This window comes from Mesoplodon densirostris, chromosome 6 (genome assembly GCF_025265405.1).
Source record: "Mesoplodon densirostris isolate mMesDen1 chromosome 6, mMesDen1 primary haplotype, whole genome shotgun sequence".
In the NCBI taxonomy this organism is placed as follows: Eukaryota; Metazoa; Chordata; class Mammalia; order Artiodactyla; family Ziphiidae; genus Mesoplodon; species Mesoplodon densirostris.
In genome coordinates this window covers 23,217,322-23,236,558 of record NC_082666.1, presented here as the reverse complement: position 1 = coordinate 23,236,558, position 19,237 = coordinate 23,217,322, and the positions used below count along the sequence as shown (strand labels likewise).

Genomic DNA, 19,237 nt, shown 5'->3' with positions numbered 1-19,237 from the left:
AAAGGTGTGATACACACACACACACACATACACACACACTGGAATATTACTCAACCATAAAAAAAGAATGAAATCTTGACATTTGCAACAATACAGACTGACCTAGAGGGTTTCATGCTAAGTGAAATAAATGACAGAGGAAGATGAATACCATATGATTTCACTTACATGTGGAGTAAAAAACAAAACAAAGAAATAAGCCTAACAAAGCATAAACAGACTCATAGAGAACTGGTGATTGTCAGAGGGGAGACAGGTGGGGGGAATGAATGAAATAGATAAGGGAGATTAAGAGGTACAAACTTCCAGTTATAAAATAAATAAATCACAGGGATGTAATATACACCGTAGGGAACACGGTCAATAATATTGTAATAACTTTGCATGGTGACAGACGGTAAGTAGACTTAGCGTGGTGATAATTTTTTTTAATTAATTTATTTTTGCTGTGTTTAGTAATTAATTTATTTTTGCTGTGTTGGGTCTTCGTTTCTGTGAGAGGGCTTTCTCTAGTTGTGGCAAGCGGGGGCCACTCTTCATCGCGGTGCGCAGGCCTCTATCGCGGCCTCTCTTGTTGCGGAGCACAGGCTCCAGACGCACAGGCTCAGTAGTTGTGGCTCACGGGCCTAGTTGCTCCACGGCATGTGGGATCCTCCCAGACCAGGGCTCGAACCCGTGTCCCCTGCATTAGCAGGCAGATTCTCAACCACTGCGCCACCAGGGAAGCCCAGTGGTGATAATTTTGTAATGTATAAAGTACTGAATCACTTTATACATTATGTTGTATACCTAAAACTAATATAATTTGTAAGTCAATTATAATTCCAGTTAAAAAATGAGTCATGGGGATGAAATGTACAGTATGTTGAGTATAGTCAATAATATTGTAATAACTTTGTATGATGACAGATGGTAACTAGAAAAATTTTTAAAAATATTTTCCCCCTTAAAAAGAATATGTACTCCTTGTAGAACATAAAAATAAAGAGCTGATGATAAGTGCTGTTAATAGCATGGTTCTGAAATAATAGCCACTGCCAGTAGCATGGTCCATGAAAGCAAGGCTTTCCACTGAGAAAATGGGAGACGGTTTCTTTGTGCTCTATTCTAAGAATGCCAAACATGAATCAAGCTAGAACCCAGGAAAGGAGCTACTCAGGCTGTTTCTAATCAGAGTGGGACCAAAGGCAAAAGATGTTTAGAGTCTTCTCAATCTTAGCAACTATGTGGATCCTTATTGTTTGGGACATCTCCTTTTCTCTTAACCACATTTATCCATTTAAAGTCTTATTTGATTGTCAAATCACTAAATATTTTTAACTCCCCATTCTTCTTTTTTTTTTTTTTGCGGTACGCGGGCCTCTCACTGTTGTGGCCTCTCCCGTTGCGGAGCACAGGCTCCAGACACGCAGGCTCAGCGGCCATGGCTCATGGGTCTAGCCGCTCCGCGGCATGTGGGATCTTCCCGGACCAGGGCACGAACCCGTGTCCCCTGCATCGGCAGGCGGACTCTCAACCACTGCGCCACCAGGGAAGCCCTAAACTCCACATTCTTGTATGGAAAGTTAGTGTGCGAGTACACTGACTAACTGAACACTTGGTGTAAGAGCCAGGTGCCAAGGGCAATGAAGAGGAAATGGAGCGGAAGCTCCTCTTGTGCTTCGGTTCTTTCCTTATCATCCTAATGCCCCAAAGTGAAGTAGCTCAGCCTCCTTTCCTATCTGCATATAAATGCACGGACCTGAAGGGTAAATTATACCCCAGAACAAAATGTTTGTCTAATAAAAAAAAATAAAATTTGGGAGGAAAAAGAAGATAACGTGCAGAAACAAATAGAAGAAGAGCTTTGTTTCTTCCCTCCTCCAAACAATTTTCTAAGTATGAAAGGCAATCCCATTTCTGCCCTGAAAGCAGAGGTCCTCAGATCTAAAGGAATGCTAGTCACACCACATCAGTAATAAGCCACACCTGTCCCAGGTTCTACTGAGAAATAATGCCAATTATCTCAAGGCTTACCACTCTGTGAAGCCATTTTTCATGGCTGCCACTTTTAGCAGGGTATTAAAAGACTGTGCCCACTTACCTTAGGGTCAGAACAATCCCAGCAGATGTTAGGAAGCCAACCACCAACACACAACGAACACTTGACACTTAGCTGAAAGCTGGGCAGCCACAGGGAAGGTGGTAAACTAAAGACAATAAGTCTGATTCTAGAGGAGAGATTCTCCCTTGCCCTCCAAAAGAAAAGAGAGCTAATCCTACCAGATATACAGCAGACTGTGTACTTCACAAAGAGTAAAACACAAATTTAAGATTCCAATTGTTGGAGAACATGGAGAAACATTTTGTGTCTCCATCTCATTTTATTCTGGCATAAAGCTAGTGCTTGGGCACAGTGAGGGCATTTGACTCCAGTTTATAGAGATTTTATAACTTTAGTCACTTGTCCAACCCAAGTACACCCTCTGTCACTACTCAGACTCTCATTGTCTTTTTACATAGTAGACAAATTTATTTACTCTATTTCAGACATTTTATTTTCCTTATTCTAACATTAGGCTCTGATAAGTACAAAAGGTTCACAAGTATAAAAATTTCTGTGTAACTCTGTGGTAGTTAAAAAACCCATGAGAACAAAACAATTTTTTTTTTTTTTTTTTTTTTTTTTTTGTGGTACGCGGGCCTCTCACTGTTGTGGCCTCTCCCGTTGCGGAGCACAGGCTCCGGATGCGCAGGCTCAGCGGCCATGGCTCATGGGCCCAGCCACTCCGTGGCATGTGGGATCTTCCCGGACCGGGGCACGAACCCGTGTCCCCTGCATCGGCAGGCGGACTCTCAACCACTGCGCCACCAGGGAAGCCCCCAAAACAATTTTTTAAATTGGATGATATTCATCTTAAATATCTGAGGGACAGTCTTCCTCAAGTATGGCTGTAAAAATGGTAAAAACGATTTCCTTGTGATTAAGTTAAAATTTTTGATGACTCTTTTCACTTGTTTCAGGAAATCTGTTTCTCAACATTTACTCTGGATGGATTCCTTACTTGTATTTTGCTCTAAAGCCCAATTCCCTGTCTCTTCAGTGCTTCAATGACGACACCTTCATTTTCAGCCTGTGTATGATACCCTGACCAAAGTAAGATTCTGACACCACCTTCAGAAGCAAGAAAAGCCAGATTTAGATATATAGTTATCATCCTTTCCGATATTAAAAAAAAGGAATGCTGAAAAAGAATGATGAATTTTTCATATTAGCATTAATTTATCTTCTTGCAAGGATTTAATTTTCATACTCACACTGCATACATTTATTTAATGAGCTTTTTTATTTTTTCAAAATATTAAAAAAATTTTTTTGTGAAAAGATTAATTCTTCCTATCCCTAGGGTACTGAGTGAATAAAAATGACGTCCTGGAACAGGGGAAGTCCGAGTTTATCTTTCTGTTTTCTCACCTAATAACCTGTTGGACACAGAGAACTGAGATCTCCAAGGACTTTGTTCAATAGCTCTAGGTATGGCTGAGATTAAAAAAACAAAAACAAAACCTCATTTTATTTAATCATAGGTAATACAAATATGTTGTAGACATGAAGACCAAACACTGGGAAGCCAAATCAGAAGCTAACTCACAGCTTAGACTTTTTTTTCCTCTGCTTAATGAGAAATAAATTATCATTGCCATCATCCTCCAAACAGCTCTCCTTTTTCTTATGCCTGACCCTCCTGCCCTCTCTGGGCAGCCTGTCTTCTTTTGGCTTGTGGTAATGCAATGAGTGGTGAAAGGGCTTGTGAGGCTTCTGGGTTTTGACAGTGCCAGGAGAAGAGTGGACTCTGGGGCCCCTGGGGTAGTCCTCATCTACTTCATGACACCTGTCAGCCTTCCTGTGCTTCTCACGCTCTCTGCTGGTCCTGTTCATGGCTTCTTTTTGGGTTTCTTTCTTTTCTTGAGGCCACGTGTTATTTCTCCATGAGGCATGGTTCTTCCTCATATCACGGTGGGGCCTCTTATCTGCTGCTTCCATATGAGGCCTCTTGAACTGCCTTGGAAAGTCCCCATTCTTCTGGAGTTCTGGAAAATATAAAAGTATTTCTGCATATTCAGCAGCTCCATGCAGAGCTTTCATTGGTCTGTAAATAACTTAGCAGAGAGGGAAGCCAGACATTTAAATGCATTAATGATATGACATTCTAAAGAGCCCTTACTAAGGTAAAAAAATCACTCACTAAAAACTCAATGGTTGTAGTTCTATATTTCTAAACATGGAAAACATCCAGAAATCCAATGATACTTATTTTGTTCAATACAGTTTAACTAGGTTCAACAAGGGAGACAGGGACCAGTGAGAGCAGTAATCATGTCAGCTTTGTGAAAAGTCATGTCTGACCAATTCAAGTTCCAGTGATAAAGAGACAGCCCGTGATGATAAGGTGAAGCAAGATGTATAATGTGGCCTTTTGACAGTTTCATATGACATTTCAATTATACTCGGAAGATAAAGTCTGGCCACAGTACTTATAGGTGGATGCCATACTGGACAGGAGATTATTCCTCCAGATTATTCCTCCAGAGTAGAGATAGCTGGCTTAGAGACTGAGTGTGCATATGTGCACACACTTGTGTATCTAAGAGGTTTAAGTGCCAGATCTGATGTGATATTTTATCAGGACTTGGCACTCTTACTATAAGCGTCTGATGGTAGTGATTCTGATGGGATAAGTGGGAGATGAGGTTACAGTGAGGGATGAAAACTAAGGTCAACAGAACCTTGAAAGATTAAAGAAGTCACCAATAAAAAAATGGGACAGAGTGTGAAGTAGTATACTTAGGGGACAAAAATGAATTCTAGAATATAGAGCAAAAGTAAGTATCAATAATTACTTATAGGGCCTCCCTGGTGGCGCAAGTGGTTGAGAGTCCGCCTGCCGATGCAGGGGATACGGGTTCGTGCCCCGGTCTGGGAGGATCCCATATGCCGCGGAGCGGCTGGGCCCGTGAGCCATGGCCGCTGAGCCTGCGCGTCCGGAGCCTGCACGTCCGGAGCCTGTGCTCCGCAACGGGGGAGGCCACAACAGTGAGAGGCCCGCATACCGCAAAAAAAAAAAAAAAAATTACTTATAGACTTCAGTATAAAGTTCAATATAATGAGTCTCAAAGTGGATCTGTGCCACAGAGTTGCTGACATAACTAATTAAAAAGGAGAACAAAGGGTATTTCCCTGATTATAAAAGTTATAAATGCTCATTAAAGAAAAGTTGGGAAATACAGAAAAGTACAGAGGAAATAACAGAGAAAGCACCCACAACCCTTTAATCCAGAGATGACATTTTGGTGCATTTCTTTGTAATCTTTTAAAAATTTAGTTGTCTAATCATTATCTTCTTGTACTATAATTTCTCTACATAGAGAGATAAAATATGCAAAATATGCAGAAGTTGAGAAGTAATTCCTCTACTCGCCTCCAAAATTACTATCTTCATTTTGAAAGGACCTGAACTCAGAGAGAGTCTGGAAGAGAATAATGTAAAGGCCAAGGGTCAACAATGTATGAGTTAACTTGAAAAATATGGAACTATTTGGTCCTGAAAGCAAAAAAAGTAACTTCGTAAACCACTGTGAAGCATACGGCAAGAAAGAAGAGTGGCAGAGAAAATAAGCCTAAATTATAAAATAATTTGGTGAGAAAGAACATTATGTTAGCAACAGCAAATAAAGAAATGGAGGGTGGCTGTGGATCTGGAGCTCTGTTCATAATGGTGGCCAATAAAAAATGACTTCTTTGGGGAAGCTCCAGGAATCACCTGGCAGGTAAAGCTTTTCTTTGCTTGAAAAACTCTAGAGATATAAAGAGGGAGAACATAATTATTTGTCGAAAAGAAAAATCTCAAAAGAAGCTTTAAAAACTCTGCATGCATAAATGGATATAAGTATTTTCTGGACATTTTCTAAAATGATCATTATGTGAGAAAAATGTTCATGGTGAATAGATTAAAACACAGGATTTTGGAAGTGGGTGCTTGATTTCTGGAGATCAAGAAAGTTCCAGTTTCGGGTTTCCCTGGTGGCGCAGTGGTTAAGAATCCATTTGCCAATGCAGGGGACACAGGTTCGAGCCCTGGGCCGGGAAGATCACACATGCCATGGAGCAACTAAGCCCGTGCACCACAACTACTGAGCCTGCACTCTAGACCCCACGAGCCACAACTACTGAAGCCCGCACGCCTAGAGCCTAAGCTCTGCAACAGGAGAAGCCATGGCAATGAGAAGCCCGTGCACCGCAACAAAGAGTAGCCCCTACTCGCCGCAACTAGAGAAAGCCCGCATGCAGCAACAAAGACCCAATGCAGCCATAAATAAATAAATAAATAAGTTTTTAAAAAAGAAAAGAAAAAAAGAAAGTTCCAGTTTCTATAGTAACTATTAAAAACATTTTCTGTCCTAACCAAAGGCCCACAAAGCAGTTTGCAAAGACAGTGCAAAAAAAGAAATTTAGGAACTATTGCAAAGGTGATTTAGTAAGAAATCTAGTAACATACCTTTCACTTTTCGTTTTATTCTCCGATCTCTCTCCCGGATTTCATATTTGTCATCATAGTAGTAGATGAATGGAGATGTTGGAAAGGTCTGGTTAAACATTCGTCTTTCTGTACATTCCTGCAAATTGTATTTGAAATTATGATGTCACAAGGTCACACTGTTCAGACAACTTTTTTTGTAAGATTATGGACCACTGTAATTAGTGATGAGCCCCCACTGCTGATACTCACACTGTGGCTGCAGGATGTGGTCTTGCTGGGACACTGGGAGGATCAGCCAAACACCCGATCGTGCTTACATGCTAGTCTTTAAGGCTTGGATTTTCTTCCTTTATTTCTTTACCTACAAAACCCTTCTTATCTTTTTAAAATCTTCCCTGCCAACCCTCTCCCCTAGCAATGCCTTGTTCCTCTGTTAGAGGGTTTATTTTATTTAAAATTATGTTTTACCAGCTCTTTGCTTGTCTGTCTCTTCTAACAGCCTTCCATCAAGTGTTTCTCCTTTTCTTCTTCTCTTCACATTTAAACCCTCAATGTGGGGGTAAATTCTTAGCCCTTTACTCCTTTTCATCCACACAAGTAGTTTTTTGCAAGCTTATTTTAAGCCAACACTCACTGCTCACAAGGGCAGTGATTCTTATGGTGGGGAGCAGGGTGGTGGTGGGTTGTGCCTAGCTTGAAAATGTTCCTAGGTAATTCTGAAGGAAACCTCTCTTCTCTTTGCTCCCCCTGCTCAAGAAGAGATCACTCCTCTCACTCACCCCAGGACAGCTCCCTACTCTCCTGACTCTGGCCTTCTGGTAGCTGCTACTTTCCAAATCCACATCCTTGGCCTGACCCATGTCCCATGTAGTAGGCTTTGTTTATCCTGGTCTGTGACACATATCCATTCAGCTTGTCTCAAACCAAATAATGTCTTTCATTTGAAAGAGGTTTCATTTTGGAACTTTCCGCTTCTGTCTTCTGCCATCTCGCCTAAAATTTATTATAAACGTTCAGTGCTTCTTAGCTAGGTACTGAAGAAAAATTAAACTACAAGTATCCCTGCTTTTAAAAAGTTTGCTTTATACCGCTTCACTTTTATGAAAGACCTGTTTTCACTAGCAGAAATATGAAGAGGATTTTCACCTTTACAAGAAAAGGTGAAAAGTGAAAATAGTGTTTAGCATTTGTTTTGCAGCAACCATTACAGAGACAGTGAGCACCTGGAGCAGTGAGAGTGGCACCACCAAGCTCCTCCCCCAGGAACTACATTCAGCATCTCGGCATCAAGCCGCCATAGCTTTGAACTGTGTCTGTGAGCATCTGTGCTTTATCTCCATTTATTTTTTGCATTTGTTAGAAAGATGTGTTGTAAGGTAACTGCTTCTTTGCTTTACAGCTACCTCGATTTAGGAAAGGTTTCACAGGAATGCTCTAATTTCAGATAATGGGGAAAATCTGTACCTCTTAGGAAGAAAGTATGTGAAATATCTGCATAGAATTTAGCTGATTTATCATAACTTTGTCATTATATACTCAACTTGTAATTCTTTTTTTTTCTTAACATCTTTATTGGAGTATAATTGCTTTACAATGGTGTAGTACAATGGTTAGTTTCTGCTTTATATCAAAGTGAATCAGTTATACATATACATACATCCCCATAATCCCTCCCACCCTCCCTATCCCACCCTTCTAGGTGGTCACAAAGCACCGAGCTGATCTCCCTGTGCTATGTGGCTGCTTCCCACTAGCTATCGATTTTACATTTGGTAGTGTATATGTATCCATGCCACTCTCTCACTTCACCCCAGCTTACCCTTCCCATTCCCTGTGTCCTCAAGTCCATTCTCTACGTCTGCATCTTTATTCCTGTCCTGCCTCTAGGTTCTTCAGAACCTTTTTTTTTTTTTAGATTCCATGTATATGTGTTAGCATATGGTATTTGTTTTTCTCTTTCTGACTTACTTTACTCTGTATGACAGGCTCTACGTCCACCCACCTCACTACAAATAACTCAATTTCGTTTCTTCTTATGGCTGAGTAATATTCCATTGTATATATGTACCACATCTTCTTTATCCATTCATCTGTTGTTGGACACTTAGGTTGCTTCCATGTCCTGGCTATTGTAAACAGAGCTGCAATAAACATCGTGGTACGTGACTCTTTTTGAATTATTGTTTTCTCAGGGTATATGCCTAGTAGTGGGATTGCTGGGTCGTATGGTAGTTCTATTTTTAGTTTTTTAAGGAACCTCCATACTGTTTTCCATAGTGGCTGTATCCATTTACATTTCCACCAACAGTGCAAGAGGTCAACTTGTAATTCTAAGATACTTGACCAAACTGGCCACCATACACTTAGAAACATAATTTGTAGATTTTAAAAACTAGGAGTCGGGCTTCCCTGGTGGCGCAACAATTGCGAGTCCACCTGCCGATGCACGGGACATGGGTTCGTGCCCAGATCCAGGAAGATCCCACATGCCGCGGAGCGGCTGGGCCCGTGAGCCATGGCCGCTGAGCCTGCGCATCTGGAGCCTGTGCTCCGCAACGGGAGAGGCCACAACAGTGAGAGGCCCACGTACCGCAAAACAAAAACAAAAACAAAAAACAAAAAAAAACAAAAAAAAACTAGCAATCATTCTAAATATACACTTAAGTATAGAAAATAAAGTAATGGAAATCTGTACCTAACCATTTAGCTTTATCAAATCAACATTTACCCTTAATTTAGTTGTTTCCCCCTAAGAATGAACGATATAATTGAGATCCTCTGTCTAACTCTCCTTCCCACTTCCCATTCATCTCCTTCTTTTTCCAGAAGCTGCCATGGTCTTAAAGTTGGTGCCTTCCATTCACATATTTTAATACTCTTACTATTAATAAATATTCCAATAAACAATAGTATAACTTTGAAGTGTTCAGATTTCACAAAAATGGTAACATTCTGTAAATATTTTGAAGTATTTTTAGGTTATAATAGATTCACAGACTAAGGTGAGTGGTGTTCTTTGGATTATCTATCTGAAGAAAGGTTTGGTAACACTTGACTACAAACCTACCTGGGTCTGATATATTTTGGTGGGGAGAATTCTGATTATTAATTCAGTTTCTTTAGTGGTATTGGTTCATGTAAGTTTGTTCTTCTTCAATCATTTTGATTAATTTATATTTTTGCAGAGAATTACTTATTTTATCTGCATTTTCAGATTTAACATTGAACTTTATTTTTTGTTTGTTTGTTTTTTGGCCACACAACATGCAGTATCTTAGTTCCCCCACCAGGGATCAAACCTCTGCCCCCTGCAGTGGAAGCACAGAGTTTTAACCACTGGACAGCCAGGGAAGTCCCTAACATTGAACTTTATGAAGTTTATACAGTATTCTTTAAGTAAAAAATTATACTGTATTTTAAGCTATTTACACTTTTTCACTCATTGCTTATTTGTATCTTTTCCTTTTCTTTGAGCAGTTTTTCCAGAAGTCTCTTTTCTTTTGAAAAGAAAATGTTTTCAAAGAACCAGCTTTTGGTTTTGATGATGCTATTAATCATGTTTTCTATTTCAGTTATTTTGGTTCTTATCTTTATAATTTCCTTCTTCCAACTATCTTAAGATTTAACTTGTTGTTGAGTTTCTGGATCTTTTTGGGCTCTTTTGGGTATTGAAAGTTATAAGGCAAACCTATAGGGTAACATAAAGAATTGCTTTTATAAATCACTATCCATGGTGGCACCAAGTTTCCAGAAGAAAGGATACCCATAAAAGATTTGGGTCTAAGATTCTACTATGGTTTGAATGTTTGTGTATCCCCCCACCCAATTCATGTGTTGAAATCTAAACCCCAAGGTGATGGTATTAGGAGGTGGACCCTTTGGGAGGTGATTAGATCACAAGGGTGGAACTCTTGTAAAAGAGACCCCACAGAGCTCTCTAGCCTCTTCCACCATGTGAGGACACAGCAAGAAAGTGCCATCTATGAGGAAGCGGCCCTCACAAGACACTGATTCTGCACCATGGTTGTGGTGAGAAATAAATTCCTGTTGTTTATAAGCCACTCAGTCTATGGTAGTTTGTTTATAGCAGCCTGAATAGACTAAGACAGATTCTATAGAATCTTAAGAGCAAATTACAATTACAAAAAGGTACTAGAGCTCTTGATATACTTCCAGCGCCCCACTCATCCTGGAGTAGTCTCTTTACATGGTGAGTACTGTTTTCTATTGCAGTTTGCCTCATATGGAGCTGCTTATGATTGTCCCTGCCTCCCCAGTTAGAGGAAGTGGAATTAGGGAAGGGCGATGCCACATTCCCCTTAGAGTATCTTTCACATGAAGAAGCTATTTATTAACATCTATAGAGCTGAAGTTCTGAAACTGAAGGGGAGGGGCCCTCAGACAGCTCTAAGTACCTGCCCAGTCTCCTATTTGGATCCTATACAGTGTAGACTGATGTGGCTCTACAGAGCTATACAGTACTATAAACACTTTCCAAAGCTAAATGTAAATTATATTTTGATTATCCACATCACTGGTCCCCTCCATTAGCACAGACAATTGATAGTTGGCTATATAAATTATCTACTATTCTGGATTAGCCACACCACTGATCTTCTTCATTAGTGTGGATAATCTAGAGCTCTTCATCTATGGCAGCAATGAGGCTGCCAAATTTGCTTTATGGTAAATTAAAAATTATCTAAATCTAGATTTCAGGGATAAGTTCCAAATGCTTTTAATATATTTCCTATCTACATTAACAGGAGTGACTAGTAAGCAGTATGTGTCCAACTCTAATTGTTTTTCCTTAATTGAACAAACATAAATGCTAAAATTATACACTTTTGCTTTAAAGAGGTAAGCAAGCATAAATTGTACATCTGTGTGATTCGTGTGGCAGTGGACTGCTTCTGTGAATATGTTCGCTAAACAACATCTGAGTTTTGGCAACAAGGAGGAATACACAGAGCAGTAAAAGATCTAGAGATGATAATTTTGCAAAAAAAAGGTATTCTCAAACTAGCTTTTCAGTGTGAGTTCTATTGAAGTGAGGTAATTATACTGCAAGGTCCCTCCGTCTGTATCCCCATACTATGGATCTGATCACATGGGAAATACCAAATCAGTGCTGAGAGCTCTCCCTGTACAACTTCTTTGCTTTGGAAATAAAGAAAGTGGAGACCAGGGAGAAAAAGTGTGTTGCTTTAAGTCACATGGTTAAGTCAGTAGTAGAGCAAAAATTAAAACTGAGGATCAGAGCTCCATCCTCTCTTTCATATTCTATCCCTTCACTCCATGGTCCTGCTGTCCCAATGTGGAAGAAAAACTCCATCTGTTGATGGACTCTGTCCCACACTTTTTCTTCTCCAGACTTTTTGTCTCTCCCCATATCGTAGAGCTCTGTCCCCAAGGTCTGCACTGGTGAAGTGTCATGGTCAGAACTCAACACGTGACCTGCAATACCATTCCATCCTACTGCTCACACCTCTATCCATTTTGTAGACTCCCTACCTCTGCGTGCTTTCCACCTCCTCTCATCAGATCTGACTTGATATTAGTATATTTTGGTTTCTAGGCTATTAGAAACCTATCTGGAGACTGGGAGTGTATTTCTCCATACAGATTTTCTACTTCTTGTGCCACTGCCTTTCCTCCTCTGTCTCAAGATTCCCAGAACGTATGGGCTGTGAGTCTATTCTTATTGCATCCTGTTTGTGGGATGAGCTGTTGCTGTTTCATGCTTAATGAGATAACTGGCTAGGAGACTCACTCCCACCTCACAGCAGCAAGTTTCTGCTTTGACACCTCAGTATCTAGAACACACAAAGTTTGGCCCTTTCAGTTAGGGTTAGGAAATATGCAGGTTGGATAGGGAATTGGGGCATTTGTGGGGTAGACAGGATGGATGATGATGCAGCACCTCTGTCTTTCCACTAGCGAGTGTCAGGGTTTGCATGTGAGTTGTAAAGATTTAACTGAACACAGTACCGGGGAAAACCAGAGATACTGGAGAACTATATAGAAAATCTAAAAATCACGATTTGGCTGGGTCAAAGTACTAGTAATCCTAAGAACTCGTGAGAACTGTAACCATTCTATTGACTACTATTATTTGTCTGAATGATTCTATGAGCTGTATTTGTTTTAGACTAACATGCATGTATACTTAAAACATTTACAAGAATGTGCTCTGATAGATCTGTTACTCTGGTAGGGATAGGAGAAGTAAATCAGTTGAAAATATATTAAGTCTTAATTCAAGATATTAGTTTATAAAAGAAATGTGTTCAGAATTACTCAGGCTCACCTTTCAGCAACCACTCCTGAACAACAGAATGCTTTATGCCCAAATTCCACTTAAACTTACGTGTCCGTAATGGCCTTCTTGCCCGCAGTTGTAGCAATACACTAAGGCTGATTTTCCAGAAGGGGTCTTTGGCTTTTTGGGTGGTCCAGGTTTGGTCTGCAACATGAATATTTGTGAAGATTTAGTGAATGTCAGAAGAAAATTAAAACCTCGTTCTCTCCAAAAGAACTTTAAAAAAAAATATCCTCAAGGTTTTTATTTATTTATTTTTGGCTGCATTGGGTCTTCGTTGCTGTGCACGGTCTTTTATCTTGTTGCAGCGAGCAGGGGCCACTCCTCGTTGCGGTGCGCGGGCCTCTCCTGTTGCAGAGCATGGGCTCTAGGCGCGTGGGCTTCAGTAGTTGTGGCGTGCCGGCTTCAGTAGTTTTGGCTCACAGGCTCTAGAGCACAGGCTCAAGTAGCTGTGGCACACAGGCTTTGTTGCTCTGCAGCATGTGGGATCTTCCCGGACCAGGGCTCGAACCCGTGTCCCCTGTCTTGGCAGGTGGATTCTTAACCACTGTGCCATCAGGGAAGTCCCAGGAGGCAGTATTTCTAAGGAATCGCTTACCTAACAAAAGTTATTGGGACTTCCCTGGTAGCGCAGTGGGTAAGAATCCGCCTGCTAAGGCAGGGGACACGGATTCGAGCCCTGATCCGGGAAGATCCCACATGCCACAGAGCAACTAAGCCTGTGCGTCACAGCTACTTGAGCATGTGCTCTAGAGCCCGTGAGCCACAACTGAGCCCGCATGGCACAACTACTGAAGCCCACGTGCCCTAGAGCCCGTGTGCCACAACTACTGAGCCTAAGTGCCACAACTACTGAAGCCCATGTGCTCTAGGGCCCACGTGCTGCAACTACTGAGCCCGCGCACCTAGAGCTTGTGTTCTGCAACAAGAGAAGCCACCACAATGAGAAGCCCGTGCACTGCAACAAAGAGTACCCCTGCTTGCCACAACTAGAGAAAGCCTGCGTGCAGGAACAAACTGCGTGCAGGAACAAAGACCCAATGCAGCCAAAAAAATAAATAAATAAAAATAAACAAACAAACAAATAAATAAAATTGAAAGAAGAAAAGAAATACTGCCTCCTACAGTTTAGTGTGGAGACCCCACGTTCACATGGTTCTGTGTATTGAAGTGTGTAACATGAGAACAATTCTTTTACTCTTAACATCAACGTGTGCTTTCCTCACCTTCCTCACTCCTCATTCCATTCCGCATTGTGCCCAATACTGTGTTACGTATTAGGTATCTCAGAGGAGAATAAAAGCCCAGTAGAACATGACAGACATAAAAATAGGTAACGACAGCAATGTAAGCACAGTGATAGAAGCGTGTACAAGGTATTAATGGAGTGCCAAGGGGGACCAATCATTGGATGGGTAAGGAACTCAGGTAAAGCTTCCCTTGAAATATAAAAAATTTAAATTTACTCTAAAAGAATTAGGTGTAAATCAAATGGAAAATTTTAGGTAGAGGGTAAAGAGAAATTAGGATGCTTTTCAGGTTTCTAACTTGGGTAAACTGGTGAGCAGTAGTGTCAACAACTGCTTCAGAAAAGGTAGGAAAAGAAGGCAGAGTCAATTTAGAGGGAAAGATAATGAAGTCTTTTTTGGATGCTGAGTATCTAGGTGGAGATAGATGTCCACCAGGCAGTTATCTGTATAAGATGAAGCTTAGAAAACACATCTGTGCTGAAGATTAGATCTGAAAGTAAGCCGCATTAATAGTGGAGACTGAAATGACCAGAGTGGACACTATCGCCATAGCCAGATGAGCAGCAGTGAGCTAAAGGTGGAACCCTGGGAACAACAACACATGAGGGGCAGGCAGAAAAGCCTGTGAAAGAGACAGAGAAGGAGAGGTTAAAGAACGCAGAGCCACAGAGACCAGTCATAGACCTTAGAGTAGTTTCAAGATGGATGAACTGATCTACGATGTCAAATACAGCAGAGAAGCCTAGTGAGATTAGGGCTGGGAAACACCCTTAGATTTCGCACTGTTCATGGATAACTTTATTGTGAGAATTTTGTAATCAGTAAGAAGGTAGAAAGAGTAGAAAGCAATAGGTTGAAGAGTGAAGGAGATGCATTCAAAGGTGGTAGAACTATAAAGAAGAGCAAGGAAATGATTACCCACAAAAGCTAGGACAGTGGTTACTTCCTGTGGGGAGAGAATAGAGCACAGAGGGTCTCAGGGTAGCTGCAGTTTTCTATTTTCGAACATAGTGGTGTCATATAACTTAAGTGTGTTATATAACTAATTTATTAAATTGTACACATATGTTTGATGCACTTTTCACTATGTATATTACATTTCATAACAAGAAATGTTTCAAAAAATGAATGGAAGTTGAAGAAAAGTAGACAGTAGGTATATATTATTTTAAGAAGCATGAGTAAGAAGGGGCAAAATAAGATCAGTCAGTACCTAGGAGGAGGATTTGGTGGAGTTTGTTATTAGAATGGGAGAGACCTGAACATGTGAGAAAGCTAACAGAGGTGGAGAAGTTGAAAACACAGAGAAAGGATGCATAGAGCAAAACTCCTGACGTGGCACGGGCTTTAAACAGGAGGAGAAAAAACTAATTCCCCCCATATTTTTTGGAGATTGGAAGGTTGAGAATAAACTTGGATAAGTTTATTTCTTATATTCTTTATTGGGTGTCTACAAAGAGGGCCAACTAACTGGTCTGTCAACTGATTTTGTTGTTATTTAATGTGGCGAATAGGTGGTCTGTGGGATGTTTTATTTTCTTGATACAGGAAAATAATCTATAGGTTATAAAAATAACCTTCTTCAAACAACTTTACTTTTAGCTCCATTTCCTAAATTGAAAAACTGGAGGATGACAATAACCTGAAAGATGTTTTCTAATGAAAATACAAAAGGGAATTTACAACCTCAGCTACTACCAATTGGGATATAATCAAAAACACAGTCAACAAATGTCTTATATTCTCTAATAAAAAACGTGGGTCATGAATTAAGACTAGCTAAAAGTGATTAAATACAGTTTTTAAAAAAATTATTTAATCTATTTATTTATTTATGGCTGCATTGGGTCTTCATTGCTGTGCATGGGCTTTTTCTAGGTGTAGCGAGCGGGGGCTACTCTTCATTGTAGTGCACGGGCTTCTCATTGCGGTGGCTTCTCTTGTTGCGGAACACAGGCTCTAGGCACACGGGCTTCAGTAGTTGTGGCACGCGGGCTTCAGTAGTTGTGGCACGCGGGCTTCAGTAGTTGTGGTGCACAGGCTTGGTTGCTCCCTGGCATGTGGGATCTTCCCAGACCAGGTTCAAACCCGTGTTCCTTGCACTGGCAGGCAGATTCTTAACCACTGTGCCACCAGGGAAGTCCCTTAAATACAGTTTTAACAGGTATGCACATAAGCATGTGAACTCGTGCAGCAGTTTACAAATTTGTTCAGGTAGTAGAGCACCGGGAAGACATGAAATTCCTAAGCAGAAATAATTTTTCCATCTAAAAGATAACTATATTATTTGATGTGATACAAAATTGCAACCATGAGCATATGTGATTTAAGAGAAAGAAATAAAACCAAAAGAGGTGGTACCATGGATGTGAAGGTAGAACAGATAATGTTTCAAGGAAGAAGTTGTCAAAAGCTACTGGTGAATCAAATACAATGAAGACTACAAAATCCATTGGACTTAACAGCCAGGAAGTTGTTGGCAACTGGAAACTGGTGTGAGCAGTTTCATTTGAGAGGCAGAGGCACAAGCCAGATTGTAAGGGGTTTATTGCAAGTAGAAAGATGGTAAAGAACATTACATAGATGACTTTTTCAAGAAACCACACTGTATATGGGAGAAAGGAAGGGGACAAGTAGAGCAAAATGTAAGTCCAAGGATGCCTCCATTAGTGACAATTACCAGAGTGCTGGGCACATGGCATGAGCATCTATATACATTCTTTCACTATTCAAAAAATAATTATTGGGCCTCCCTGGTGGCGCAAGTGGTTGAGAGTCCGCCTGCCGATGCAGGGGATACGGGTTCGTACCCCGGTCTGGGAGGATCCCATATGCCGCGGAGCGGCTGGGCCCGTGAGCCATGGCCGCTGAGCCTGCGCGTCCGGAGCCTGCGCGTCCGAAGCCTGTGCTCCGCAACGGGGGAGGCCACAACAGTGAGAGGCCCGCATACCGCAAAAAAAAAAATAATAATAATAATTATTGAGTACCTAATACATGCCAGATACTGTTCTAAGATTAGCTAATTGAGAAGTGAGCAAGACAAAAATCATTGCTCACATCTCCAGTGGTGAAAGACAGATGAACAAAACCAACAATACACACGCACACACACACACAAACACGGACAGTATCAGATAGTAATAAATGGTATGAAGGCAATTAAAACAGTTATATAAATGAGTCATTGGTGGTGACTCAGATTGACTTTGGGGAAAACTCTCACTGGGAAGGTCATTTCTTATAACAAAAAACCCCCTAGTATGTGATCACTGGGGAAACAGCATTCTGGGCATCAGGCATGGGGAACAGGTAGTGCAAAGCCCTGAGGTGAGCATAAGCTTGCTATATTTGAGTATCTGAAAAATATCTATAACTTGGAAGTGCAGTCGGTGAAGGAAGACTGGGAGAAAAGGAGGTTCTAAAGGTGAAGAGGGACCAGATCATAAATAAGGGTGAAGAGTGCTGGATTTACTTTATGTGGCATAGGAAGCTAGTGTGAAGCTAATGGTATGGGCTCAACAACTAACTGGCAACTGTTAGCAGAGAGTATAACCAATGAAAGAATAATCCACCCCCCAAATTAAACACATTCTCTGAAAAACTTACCTATGTTTAAAAGTTTCTCTACTTATGTTTGTGCGAATACATGACAATTTATCTCTGAGCCCAGAGTTCTAGATTGATTCATGAGAAGGAAAATACGCTCACTTATGTTTAGTCCATGGAATAAGAGTTCCATTGGTTCAAATCTTATGCAAAAGGACAAGATGAATCAGGAAGTAATTATGAGGGGAGCTGATGAGAACTAAATTAGCAGGGATATCCAGACATTGGAACTTGACTGGCACGGATACAAGTTGGGACTTCCTCACAGGAGGGGCCACCTGTACCCCTACGGCACTTCTGGTTTCTCCTTGGGAGCACAGAACACAAGGATAGTCACACTACTACACAGCTCTTCAGTGGTTCATTCCTATCACCTCTCAGAGTAAAGGCCACAGTGCTCCTGATCCTCCTTTCCCTAGTTCACCCTCTAGTATACTAAACTGGTTATTTATTATGTTTATCGTCTGCTTCCCCATTTCTAGAATGCGAGGTGCATGAGGGCAGGGATCTTCATCTAATCCACTATGCATCCCTATGCCCAAAATCTAGAGTAAGTGTGCAAACTATGGCTGGCAGGTCAAATCCGGCCTCTTGCCTGTTTTGTATGGTCTATAAGGTAAGAATGATTTTAACATTTTAAAATGGCTTAAGAATTTTAAAAAAGAATGTTTTGTAATATGTGAAAATTATATACAATTCAAAATTCAGTGTCCATAAATTATTGGAACACAGCCAGGCTGCTTTTTATGCTACAGGGATCAAGTTATGACAGAGACCATTGACTGGCCTGCCAAGCTAAAATATTTACTATCTGGCTCTTTACAAAAAAAGTTTGCCAACACCTGACCTAGAGCATAGTAAGTGCTCAATAAATGGGTGGTGAATGAGTAGATGTTACAGCCTCTAAAATTTTAGAGTGAAAATGAACTATGCAGCCAATAAAAGTATTTAAAGTAGATATGAATAAGGAAAATCTTTGCTACTGATTGAGGATACAGAGCAAAAGCTTTAGAGAATTTCTCTCAATTTAATTATTTTATTGCCTAAGTTTGAGGAAATTACAAGTAGTACTAAATGCTGTTCCATCTGTCTGTAGCACTCTTCCCCCAGATAAATATGGTAAGCTCCTTCACTTCCTTCAAGTCTTGGCTCAAATGTCATTTTCTTAGTAAGGCCCTCCTGACCACCCTATTTAACGTTGCTAGCTCCCTCCAATTGGTGTTCCCTGTGCTGCTTCACTACCCTCCCTCCCTTCCTTTTTTTAAAACTCCATGGCACTTACTACATCCGACATACTGTATATTTTACTTGTTTGTTTTGTCTATCCCCCAACATGAAGGGATTCTGTCTGGTTTTTTGTTCAGTGCTGTACCCCAGATCCTAGAACAGGCCTAGGCATATAGTAGGAGTTCAGCAAATATTAATGAATGAATAATCAGGTAATGCGTATATAAAGTGCATGGCCCATAGTAAGCATCCAACACATTTTAGTTATTGTTAATAATTTGGATACTTTGGGAAATTATATCAATTTTTATGTC

At 40.7% G+C, this 19,237-nt stretch overlaps 1 protein-coding gene across 3 annotated transcripts in view; it reads right to left on the bottom strand.

Moving 5' to 3' along the window:
- Nucleotides 1–1,657: 1,657 nt before the first annotated feature.
- The window catches only part of ZCCHC7 (zinc finger CCHC-type containing 7), a 248,607-nt gene continuing 231,027 nt past the window's right edge, over nucleotides 1,658–19,237 (bottom strand). For all 3 annotated transcript variants that reach the window (XM_060100839.1, XM_060100838.1, XM_060100840.1), the window contains exons 7-9: nucleotides 12,889–12,984; nucleotides 6,537–6,654; nucleotides 1,658–4,071 (exon numbers count right to left, since the gene is read on the bottom strand). In XM_060100839.1, the coding sequence (XP_059956822.1) occupies nucleotides 3,629–4,071; nucleotides 6,537–6,654; nucleotides 12,889–12,984 (657 nt within the window). In that variant the 3' untranslated portion in view covers nucleotides 1,658–3,628. The remainder of the gene's footprint in view (nucleotides 4,072–6,536; nucleotides 6,655–12,888; nucleotides 12,985–19,237) is intronic.